Source organism: Alosa sapidissima, chromosome 13, assembly GCF_018492685.1.
Source record: "Alosa sapidissima isolate fAloSap1 chromosome 13, fAloSap1.pri, whole genome shotgun sequence".
In the NCBI taxonomy this organism is placed as follows: domain Eukaryota; kingdom Metazoa; phylum Chordata; class Actinopteri; order Clupeiformes; family Clupeidae; genus Alosa; species Alosa sapidissima.
In genome coordinates this window covers 7,897,985-7,909,839 of record NC_055969.1, presented here as the reverse complement: position 1 = coordinate 7,909,839, position 11,855 = coordinate 7,897,985, and the positions used below count along the sequence as shown (strand labels likewise).

General features: G+C 42.5%; 1 protein-coding gene across 3 annotated transcripts; it reads left to right on the top strand.

The window, feature by feature from the left end:
* The first annotated feature begins 664 nt into the window (after positions 1–664).
* On the top strand, positions 665–5,773 carry LOC121680213 (high mobility group nucleosome-binding domain-containing protein 5-like). 3 transcript variants are annotated; one of them, XM_042059438.1, is made up of 8 exons: positions 665–1,641; positions 2,246–2,368; positions 2,500–2,613; positions 2,731–2,976; positions 3,351–3,473; positions 3,855–3,938; positions 4,118–4,219; positions 5,636–5,773. In XM_042059438.1, the coding sequence occupies exons 1-7, from the start codon at positions 870–872 to the stop codon at positions 4,201–4,203; spliced, it is 1,548 nt and encodes a 515-aa protein (XP_041915372.1). In that variant the 5' UTR covers positions 665–869; the 3' UTR covers positions 4,204–4,219; positions 5,636–5,773. The 3 variants fall into 3 exon arrangements, 2 of the variants coding, with proteins under 2 accessions (XP_041915372.1, XP_041915371.1); XM_042059437.1 differs by having other exon boundaries at positions 2,731–3,084; XR_006021603.1 differs by lacking the exons at positions 4,118–4,219; positions 5,636–5,773 and having other exon boundaries at positions 2,731–3,149.
* The last annotated feature ends 6,082 nt before the right edge of the window (positions 5,774–11,855 follow it).

The window sequence follows — 11,855 nt, the reverse complement described above, 5'->3', positions numbered from 1 at the left end:
GAAATGTTGGTCACCCTTTATGTGGATGGTCTGCCTACAGATTATCAACAATCTATTGACACTCTGTTAACTACAATTAATGGTTATAGTTAAGTTGGATTTAGTATAGGTGATGTTAAGTAATTGTTCAATGACATTTTACATACTCAACTTGAATGTTAACAGATGATCTGTTAAATCTCTGTGGGCAGACTAAAGTGTAACTGAAATGTATATTGTAAAACTTATCCACTTCAAAGCTAAAACTGTAAATTGACCAGCTTTCAACAACAGATGTGTTTTTTCTTCTTTTGTTTACATTTGATAATTTCTTTAAAAGTATTGATTTTATTCACTCAGTTGTTTTTGTTTTCTTTAAACCTGTATTGCTTTGTATTGCATTGCTTTACACATCTAATTGTTTTATTTGATTTTATTTTGAAAATGTGTTACTTTTATGACTGTCTGATTGATTTTGCTGCATTTGTACAATACTTTGTAACTTGGTTTTTGAAAAGAGCAATATACATATTATTGTTATTATTATTAACATGGCATTGTTAAATCCACAAGAAGATTCTATCAGTAGATTTAAATAATCACAAGTCCAGTTAGAATGTTTTTTGTGCAACTCAGAATTTGGAATCCTTGAACATTCTACTTTGCACAGTGTTCTACACTGAGGTAGAACACTGTGTCAGTTTGACCTGGCTACACCAGAGACAACATTGAGAGAGAGCTTTCTGCTGCTGTTTTACACTGATTCATTGATTCACTTGCTTTAATTATTGTGTGATACTGTAAATCCTGTATTTGCTCAACTATTATTCCAAAGGAGTCTATTTTTAACACCTTTGGACCAAACAGAAAGCCAATTTTGCTTGCTGAAGATGGAGGTGAGAGGAGAGCGTAGGGGCTTCATGGAAGCCGTAAGATCCTTCTTTACTACCATCAGAGACCGGATTAGACAACGGAGAACACGGCAGAGAACTAAAAACTACCGGATCTGTCGAAACCTGGCCATGGCCAAGATTGAGTCTGAGAAAGAAAGAAGACTGAAGAAGCAAGTGAAATCTGGGTTTAAGGCCAAGATGAACAAGAGGAGCCACTCAGCTAACATTACAGCTGAAGTGGACAGCGCTAAGAACAGGATACAGGAGAAGGATGGAGCACCTACAGATCTCCAGGAGAGAATGCGGTCTGCTCTGCGGGCTTTTCGAGAGGGGCGCAAGCCACGCTGGGTGAGAGGCTGGAGAAAAAACAACATGGAACCCCTGAACATGGAGGACACTCCGGCTAGAGAGGATCTCCATGAGACTCAGACCAGAGAGGACCTCCAGATTCAGACCAGAGAGAATCTCCCTGACACTCAGGATAGAGAGGAACTCCATGAGACTCAAGCCGGAGAGGCTCTCCATGAGATTCAGATGGGAGAGGATCTCCATGAGACTCATTTTGGAGAGGATCTCCACGACACTCTGGAACAGCTGGAAGAGGATCTCCAGACTCAGGCCAGGGTGGATATCCATCAGACTCAATTTGGAGGGGATCTCCATGAGACTGACAGGGGAGAGGATCTCCAGACCCAGGTCCAAACTCAGGCCAGGGAGGATCTTCATGAGACTCACGTTGCAGAGCATCTTCAGCCTGCTGAACCAGCAAGTAAGAATGCAAATATCATAGACCTTAAAGGGGAACTTGGCAACTATTTCAACGTAATAAACCCATTTAGAAATCATTTGGATGGTTAAATGACCTGTTCCGGTGAAAATGGTGACTTTCCCCACTGCGCCTAGCGTCCCCAGGTGGAAAACCTACCTTGCAACATTGAGACTACCGTCCCGGAAAGAGAAGTGAGAAACAAGAAACTCGTTTTAAATCGTGTTTCTTACCTTGTAACATCCGCATGTTCTACCAAACTTATGCTAACCGTTCGCTAGCTTGTAAACAAATCCATGTGCTTTATCATTACCTTTTCCCACAGTTTGAAATGGCATAATGCACAATTTATCCAGCAGAGGGGGAAATCCTGCCAAGTTTCCCTTTAAACTGTTATTTAAGTCCAATGTCAAGTGTCACATTTTATTTTTCATAGGTATAAACAAATATAAAACTTGTAGTGAAATGTGAAACTTAATATTTATATTAACAACAATTACAGTAACAAAACCAGAATTCATGTCCTCAGTTAACCTCATTTGAATAGCATAGATATAAACCGCAAATTCATGCCCACAGTTAACCTTTTCAAAACCTCTTCAAACAGGTTGGGTTGTGACGTATGGTCAGATGTGGCAAGTAATGGCCCAGCAAGGTGACTCTGTCAACTGCAGAGAGGACATCCATGCCATTCAGGCTGGAGAGGATATACAACCTGCTGAACCAACAAGTAAGAATGCAAATAGCAGAGATCTTTATCCGCAACTTCATGCACTCCATTAACTTCTTATGTGAATAGCATAGATCATAAACTGCTCATTTCTGCCCACAGTTTACCTTTTTTTAAACCTTTTCAAACAGGCTGGGTTATGACCTATGGCCAGATGTGGTATGGAATTGCCCAGCAAGATGGCCCTGTCAACTGCAGAGAAGATCTCCATGCTACTCAGGATCTCCAGTCTGCTGAACCAGCAAGTAAGTAAAGCATAGTCCTTAAAATGCTAATTCATGCCCTTTGCTAACCTCTTATGCAAAGACTGTAGACCAAGATACATGACCAAAGTTAACCTTTTTTTAAACCTTTTCTCAAAGGCTGGGTTGTGACCTATGGCCTAATGTGGCAAAAAATGGCCCAACAAGATGGTCCTGTTCTCCATAAGACTCAGGCCGTGGAAAATCTCCATGAGGCTCAAGCCGAAGAGGATCTCTGTGAGACTCAGGGTGGAGGGGATCTCCATGAGACTAATGGGGGAGAGGATCTCCAGACTCTGGTTGGGGAGGATGGCCACACTCAGGCTCTGGAGGATCTCCGTGAGACTCAAGCCGGGGAGGATCTCTGTGAGACTCAGGGCATAGATGATCTTTGTGAGACTCGGGGCGGGGAGGATCTCTGTGAGACTCAAGCCAGAGAGGTTCTCTGTAAGACTCAGGGTGGAGAGGATCTCGGTGAGACTCTGGGTGGAGAGGATCTCCGTGAGACTCAGGGTGGAGAGGATCTCCATGAGACTAATGTGTGAACCTGGAACTCCACTGTACAAAATAGATACAGAGAAAGAGAGTACTAGTAGCAGCAGCAGTAGTAATAATAATAATATCAATTAGAGTAAAGCAAACTAGAATTCATACCCTCAGTTAACCTCATGAGAACAGCAGCATATCATAAATTTCAAATTCATGCCCACAGTTAACCTTTTTCAAACCTCTTCAAACAGGCTGGGCTGTGACCTACGGCCAGATGTGGCAAGTAATGGCCCAGCTAGGTGACTCTGTCAACTGCAGAGAGGACATTCATGCCACTCAGGCTAGAGAGGATATTCAGCCTGCTGAACCAGCAAGTAAGTAAAGCATAGACCTTAAAATGCTATTTCATGCCCTCTGCTAACCTCTTATATATTAGAGCAGCGGTTCCCAAACTTTTTTTCCCGCGGACCACCTTTTACTGTACATCCTGACTCGGGTCGCGTACCCCCACCATCCGACACATAATAACGTAACACATTCTATTGACACATTCCAGGCATAATGTTTAATTAGCCACCCTACATGATAACAAATAACAAACACCTTTTTTTTAACACCTTTCCGACATTGCCCTTTTCATCTCGCGTACCCCATAGTGGCAGCTCGCGTACCACCGGTGGGAATCCCTGTATTAGAGCATACCACAAACTACAAATTCATGTCCAAAGCTAACCTTTTCAAACCTTTTCTCAAAGGCTGGGTTGTGACCTATGGCCAGATCTATCAAAACATGAACCATGAGGATGGCCCTTCCCTCTGCAGAAAGCCCATTATGAACTGTAAGTAAAAGCTGGTAGTTATTCTGAGTACATTTACAGTATGTATAGTGACTAACTAACTAACTAATAGAGCCAATTGAAAATAATAAAAATGACCAGAATTATAAATGAATCAGAATTACTGTATATTAAAAGTAATTGTATTTATTCTGAAATATTATATCTTGTTCATTCTCCAGCGTGGCTGTGCTCTGTGAATGCGGAGGATTGGGTGAAGCGAGAGGTGCAGGACATCAGTCCATCCAAGCACATGGACACTTTCTAAAGCGTCCTGCACAATGGTGAGTCAAGTACACATTTTTATCTTGGAGAGCAAGGCATCAAAGATACAGACCATGATTCTGGCCCAATTCACTCTCAACTGGCTCTCCATTCTGAGTGTGTGCTCAAAAAACTCATACACAGTCATGGGTGGTTTGGAACAAGCCATACATTATTCCAGCCAATCAAGGTGTTGTTTCAAGAGCACAGAAGGCAGGAATGTAGTTTGATTGGCTGTTGAGCACTGTCGTGGCCTTTATTGACATATATCCTTTAGTTTATATATCTTTTATGTAGTATCTTTATTCTGTGTAATATCATTGTTTTGTGAAACTGAAGTCTGTAGTATGTTCAGTGTGGGAAAGGAAGACTGGTTTAAGTGAAAGAGCAGGCCTGGCAGAAAATGGCATAGACAAGGTTTGGTGCCAGGAAATGTAAGCAAAACCTAAAGAATGGCAAAACCTAAAGAATGTAGGAATAACAGGATGAGAGGGCAAAGGTGAAGTACCATATATTACTTGGTCAGTTATCTGTAAACATAGAGTGTCTTGCCTGGGATGACTTGAAGGGGTATAAAGGCTGGACAACAGCCAGAGGATGTTATCTTACTTAGCTCACTTTGCTCACTGCTCACTTATCTTACTTTGCTTTCACTTACTTGCTTGCTTCACTAATGCTCCGGAGTGCATTAAAGCCATCATCTGCAGTATACATCCACAGTGTGCGGACTTCTTTTGATGTTGTATTATTTAATGTGGATTTGACACCACACACCACTATCAGCAACCTTTCTGCATCCCTAAGGGTACGTTCAGACTTAGTGTCTTTTTCTGACAAAAGAAGTTATGCAGACCGCTTTTTCAGTTTGAAAAAAAAAAATCTGCCAGCATTCTTGTTCCAAAAAGCAGCTGGAAGCGTTTTTTTGCGATAGGCAAAGTAACTAACGTTACGTGTGGATACAAAATATCGCGGAATGAAAAATTGGGGTTGGCTATTGCTTTTGGTATGTTAAGGTAAACTTGTGAAGTCATGTCAAACAATTCCCTATGCTCAGACACTAAAACGAGTCTCTCGACCGGTGGTCTGTCACCTTCTCCAATTTTTACTTGTTGTCATGGGAAACCACAGGTCTCGCTAATCCGCTTGTGATTGGTCAGCTGTAAAAAAGACAGCATGACGTATGGCGTTTTTCCGCTAGAAGTTGAATATTTCTCAATTTCTGAGCTGCAGAAAAAGATGGTTGCCGTCGCGTTTTAAAAGAAGCCGACGACATTTTTGAAAACACGGTCTACTCCATAGGATTCTAATGTAAAACGGACGCCGGCAGCTGCGAAAAGAAGCTTAGTCTGAACGTACCCTTAGGAAACTTTCTCTAGAGCAGACAGATAAATATTGACTCTGAACACCAATCAATGAATATCACGTATGTCCTACAGTTTCCCAAAAGACCTGGGAGAAGACCTGCCCATCTTTATGTGACTCCATCCTACAGTACATCATTGAGAATGGCAAAGAAACTGACTACAGCTAGCCTACTATCATTCAACAGTTCAGCTGCCCTTCAATTGAGCCACATTGTTGTTCTATTCATTAAGAATAAAATGTTTCTTGATTATTATATTGATATGTCATTAATATTCTATATGAAATAACATTTTATACCTTAATTGATGAAACTGTGTTTACATGTGTGATGAGGTGTGAGTGTGTGTGGGTGAGTGTTTGTGTGTGCATGTATGTGTGTTTCTACTAAAGCCTGTGTTAAAGCGATAAATACACACACCTGACAAAACCTGCCAGCACGATCACAATGGGAGCCTTAACAGTACAAATTCAAACCCGTTTTCTCAAATTAGAAACAGTACAAATTTGAAACCCCTGTTCTCTCTGACAGTCCGCTATCAGGAGAGGGGAAGGGAGGGAGCAGAAAGCCTTTCCTCTCCCCAGCAGGTGCCAGTGCATGAGGCCCGGCCTTTAAAGCCCCAGCTGGTGTTTTAAAATGTATAAGGCCAGCGATGCATGGGGCTTCAGGTGCACATCGCTCTTCCTTACCCCCTCCCACGCCCCTGCCCTCCAGCCACCTCCAGTCTCCACCTGCCCACCCCTAGCCCCCTCTCTCTTCCTCATCATGGGTTAGCAGTGCAGAGTCCAGCTTGCCCCCCCCAGCCCCCAAACCAACCTCTCTCTCTCTCTCACTCACACACACACACACACACACACACACACAGATGCACACACACACAGCCGCACACACACACACACGCACACACACGCACACACACACACACACACACACACACACACACACACACACACACATACACATACACACACACACACCTCTGCCCCCCTTAGCAACAGTCTGGCATGGACTTATTAGGGACCCAGGGAGGGTGGCAAGAACCCCCTGGCCCCAGCATTTCCTCTTTGCATCTGAGTGGAGGTGCATGTGGTTCAACAAGGGCCTGACGGAGCAGCGAACAAGCATGTGTGTGTGTACCCCATGGCTGAGCACGGAGCTGTGAACCGGCCACCACAGATGATGGAAGTTCCCTGCCGGGAAGCCACTCTCGTCAGGGTATGACTGAGCTCAGGGAGGGCGCGCAGCTCAACTGGTTAAAAATAATAAAATAAAAATAGAAAACAACTTGGCACCAAAGACTCCATGAATTTGATTTCCTGAGGGCCAAGGTGTTTATGCAGTGCACACTTTGCTGCAGCCCTGGCTACACAGGATAAAGACATCCAGAAAACATTGAGGGCAAAATCATTTAAAGAGGAGAACAAAAAAATCAAATCAAACAAAATTAATCTCTAAAAGTTAATTCAGATTATTAGTCAATCATTTTCTTTATCTAGACGGAAATATGACATTTAATCACAAATCTCATCATCCCCCAGCTCTACTGTTTGTGTGGTACATCTCCTCAGTCTGACATTAACAAATATCATTAACTATGCTTTCTATCAAACAGACACAGTACACAATTCAGGGTAACTTCGACTGAAGCTAATCAGCATATGTCATTAGCACAATGACAAGAAAATGAAGTATAATCTTTTGTATATTTTCTAAAAAATTCCACTCAATAAATTACACAAACTCAAAGTAAATATATGTCCCCTATGGTACAAAGACATAAGGTTACTTCATGTGACATGATAGAAATTACTAATGGTGATTTAAAACTGCTCAACAGCTGTTGGCGATACGAATGAATCCCCCAGATACGAAGCACAGCTGACCTATCCCGCAGAGGCAGTGTCAAGATGCAAAGTAATTAATTCAATTTATAATTGTCTGTTTAAAAGATTAATCCAATAAATCAGATTAATCTTAATTTACCATTTAATGGCAAATGCAGGGGATCAATATAATTATGCTGGGTTTGAAGTCATACCTCAACACCCGCCTGAAGAGGTAGAAGTCACATAGAGTGCCATCATCCTTTACAGCTACCCATTACTGTTGTATAGTTTGTATGATTACCATCATGTAGTTTAAAAAGTCTTGTTGTTGAGAGATGCCTCAACCTGATGTAATATGCTTTCACTGTGTTCATCTTCTTGCTTCCCTTATCTCTCTACATGTGCCAAAGGACAAATATCTCTCTCCTTCTCTCTCTCTTTCTCTCTCTTTTCTCCCCCCATTCTTTCTCTCCCCTCAAGCAGATAGACGTCCTCCTTGAGAAGGCTCCTGCCACAAAGTGTTCTGTAATAGTCTAATTGTGGCTAATGGTTTGTGCAGCTAATTAAAGTGTATGAATTACAGTAATCAGTCAGACATGTTGAAGCTTGCATCTCCCTGCTCCCTCAGCCATGGAAAGTTAGAGGGAGAGAGAAAAGTAACAGAAAGTGAGAGAGTGAGAATAAGAGAAAGAGAGAGAGACAGAAGATAGAGAGAGAGAGAGAGAGATAAAGAGATGGCGAGAATGGGAAGCTTGAGGGAGTCGGTCGAGGGAGCCACCCAGGTGGAACGTAATTAAGGACATTTCTGCGATTACATAAAGCATCAGATTTGAAACAATATTTACCTTTGGCGTCGGGGCAAAGTGCCGGTGTGATGCGATGCAGTGATGCGGGGCTCTGGTGCAGCGACGGCGAGCAGAGCCCGATGCGTGTGGACTCAGGAGGGGGATGGTGCTGGTGGGGGAGGGAATGAGGATCAGCGCTCTCCAGCCGTGCGGTACCCGCCTCCAGCTCTCTCAGCGGGGTGAACCGAAGGAGGGATCCGCCACTCTAAGTGCCTGATAAACACCCACAGGGCGGGCACTCGCAGACACACCGACGGATTCCAGTTCAGGCTGCTTTTTATTTGTAAAGGCAAATACTTTTTAAACAGAATTTCTCCTTAGGCCCCTGGGGGGGGGGGGGGGGTGTGGGCGTATGGCTTGAGTCTGCAGCAGTGGTGAAGCTGTGGGGCCTGCTTACAAGACCGCTTCCAGATGACCTCTCGAACCCCAGTAAGGATCTTCGAAAAAAGGCATGTGTGCGGCGGCATTGCCGCTGGCATTGATGCGAGTGTTTAACATGAGAGCAAATCTATGGGGAGATGAGCACTTTTGAAATGCAAAGGCCCAAATCCCCATTAACATGGGACCGTGGAGGAGAGGAAATGACTTGATTGATGTGATCTCGTTTCCATTATGTTATTCCTTTGGCTTAAAAGGCCACAGTGGATCTGTTTCCGAGAGACAAGAGACCAATCCGTTGTACTAATTAGATATTCTACGCTTTAAGCATTAGGTGCGTTAAGCCTAAGCCATTGTAAAATCTCCAGGCCAGATACGCTCTTTTGTAAATCCCAATGCATTATTCCATCCATTGTTCGGGAGTCTAACTTCCCAGATAAATGTCTATGAATGTGTTACAGCTAGCGTGTAGGTATCGCATTCCTTATGGCACTGGTCAGGATAAACATTAATGCGATGCAGAATCACGACTATTCCAGTCAGGGATGTAGTGGTAAAATAAGAGGTGGGTAAACTATGAATTCTGCGATCTCGGTGAGGTGGACGGCGCCATGCAGTATCAGATTGTTTTAGGCATTCAGAACATGTTTGATGATGGTGGAGGTTATTCTACAATGTTTGTAACAATACCAGTGGTATTTAATGGTTCCTAGAGTATTGATGTGTACATATTGGGAATATTGGATAATACAGTGTGATTTTTGAATGTTAAAAGTGAATAAACTCTATTTCTGAAATTTCAGAGGTGGATAAACTGCGTTTACTTGCGTTTAGCCTCCACTACATCCCTGGTTCCAGTGACTGACATACGACTTTGCCCTTCTCATGCATCTACATCTCCCCCAGATCCTCGAAACCAACAAAAGCAGTATCTGATTTTCTCTTTCTCAGCTATGAGACATGTTTTATGTGTGTAATGACTCGCCTCACTTCTGGGTTTTAAACTAGGCTGAATATCTAATGATTCTCCAGAGGATATGAATGTGGATTGGCTCCTGGAAATTATGTGGATAAAATAGCTATCATTGAGCAAATGTGTTGGATTTAAAAATTATGCATTGAATGTCAGCTGCTTTAAACACTTAGGCACACACACAATTACAGATAGTTATACACATGTCTGCATGGTCATTAAGGGTGTACATAGGCCATTATAATGTGTCTGTGCATCTAAAATGTTAAAAATCAGTTGTATCTACATTCAAACAGCCATACAGAAGTGTATCTATATTCATTAGCAGGTATCCAGGGCCCAGTTTCCCAATAACGATGAATCTTAGATGATACAAGTGTTCTAACAATGCTAACAATTTACTTATGTTTACCGTATCTCAATCCTCATTAACATAGCTTATTTTGAAGTTATCTGTGAAGGACTGAATAGGATGGCTCTTATCAAAACGTGTGTGGACGTTGCTTATTTAGTTACTAGGATCAGAGCTCTACAGGTGACCATCCAAGACCTAAGACTTTAATAACTGTCAAATAAACAGTCAAATTAATTCTGAAATATTTATCTTGAAGCTGAAACTCACATAGGTCTCATCAAAAAGAGCATTAATAACAGCAAATCAGCTTGGACCACAAGTGCTTTTAGTATAGTGCTTTTAGTATATATTAAAAACCTACACCCACACCTGTATGTGTGCTTGTGTGTGTGTGTGTGTGTGTGCACGTGCATGTTGGAGGTCCAGGCCATTCATCAAGACAAGCAGAAGAACATGAGGCTTTTATGCCACTGTTAAGGGCATGGAGCTAAACGCCGCCTCCCTCAGGGTTGAAAGCCTTGTTAAAGGAGTGGCAGTAAACTTTTACAGGTCCATGATGGAGATCATTACCTCATCTCAGGCCCCACTCCTGTCACGCACGCTGCCACGGTAAACAAATCAACGACGCAATCCAACACATAAACAAAAACACCGCATACAAAGAAGAGTGTGAGCATGCCCGGGAGGTCTATGGGAATGACCAGAGGGCAGTGGAGGAAAGAACGAGGGAGAGTAAATCTATTTATGTTGGAGTGTAATACAAGCATGTTAATGGGGGATGTCGATACAGTCACGATTCTTTAGTTTAAAATACTGAGCTATTGAAAGTCTGACCAGGATAAAGATAGTTACATAAGTTCTCCGAAAAATGTGTCGAAAAAGTGTGCTATCTGGGAAACTTATCATTCAGGGTGAACAGCCATGATTAGCCCAAGGCTCCCTCTTGCTAATCCGAATGGACAGGTAGCTATACTGTACAGGGCAAATGCTCACCATTCAAAATGTCAGATGACTCACCTGAGGCTGAATTCTTGATATTGGACTACATACTGTTCTTATGCAATTCTAACATAACTGTTGTAATTCCTGGTAAAATGAGTTATAGTCACTCATTCTAAAACAGACTGAGATATACGCTGGCAGAGGCTAAAATTACATATTGACAGTGACATGAATTTGTTACAGTCAGAGTGTCCTTTGTTTCATTTAATCAAACACTGCACCTAAACATGCCTCATTGCAATACCACTGGTTTTTTTTGGCACAGTGCACTTCCAGTAAAATGCAAAGGACACACACTCTGACACTGCTATCACAGCATCCTTTAGTATCCAGTACGCCGTTAACAGCATATTGCACCACTACGTCTCCAGCACGCAGTCACATCCGTATAAATCTGCCAACCCATCTCCTAATGACTTCTGCAAGCCAGCACTGGGGTCTGAATCTCCCCTTAGATGCCTTCATGGGAGATAAACTCAGAGGCAAAGGAACGGCACCATCTCAGAGCCGCTTATCTCTCCAAAGAGAGCTCAATTTATGTTCCATTATGCTAAGGTGAACATTCCTGCGCACGATATCACTGTAATTATACACACCGAATACTGTGCACTTGTCCAGAGGAATATAAATCTATTATGCATTACGGCCTCCTGACAATTGCACAGCAGAGCTGGAGTGCAAAAAAGGACAAGAGAGAGAGAGAGAGAGATGCAGGGTGAGTGAGAGAAAGGGAGAGATGCATGGTGAGAAAGAGAAAGAAAGAGGGAGAGGGATTGTGGGAGATGAAACATCATTTTAGTCTGACTTGTTTTGTCAAGTCAAATTGCTGTAATAGCTCGCTTTGTCCAACAGACACGAGAGAAGAGAAAAGACTAAATAAATCATAAAGTGAAAGCAACACAGATTGTCTCACT

What these genes read in the sequence shown, in the direction of transcription:
- LOC121680213 (XM_042059437.1), top strand. Translation starts at nt 870, where the DNA reads ATGGAGGTGAGAGGAGAGCGTAGGGGCTTCATGGAAGCCGTAAGATCC. An exon ending in ACAACCTGCTGAACCAACAA is followed by an intron (nt 2,369 to 2,499) that starts GTAAGAATGCAA and finishes CTTTTCAAACAG; the next exon opens with GCTGGGTTATGACCTATGGC. An exon ending in CCAGTCTGCTGAACCAGCAA is followed by an intron (nt 2,614 to 2,730) that starts GTAAGTAAAGCA and finishes CTTTTCTCAAAG; the next exon opens with GCTGGGTTGTGACCTATGGC.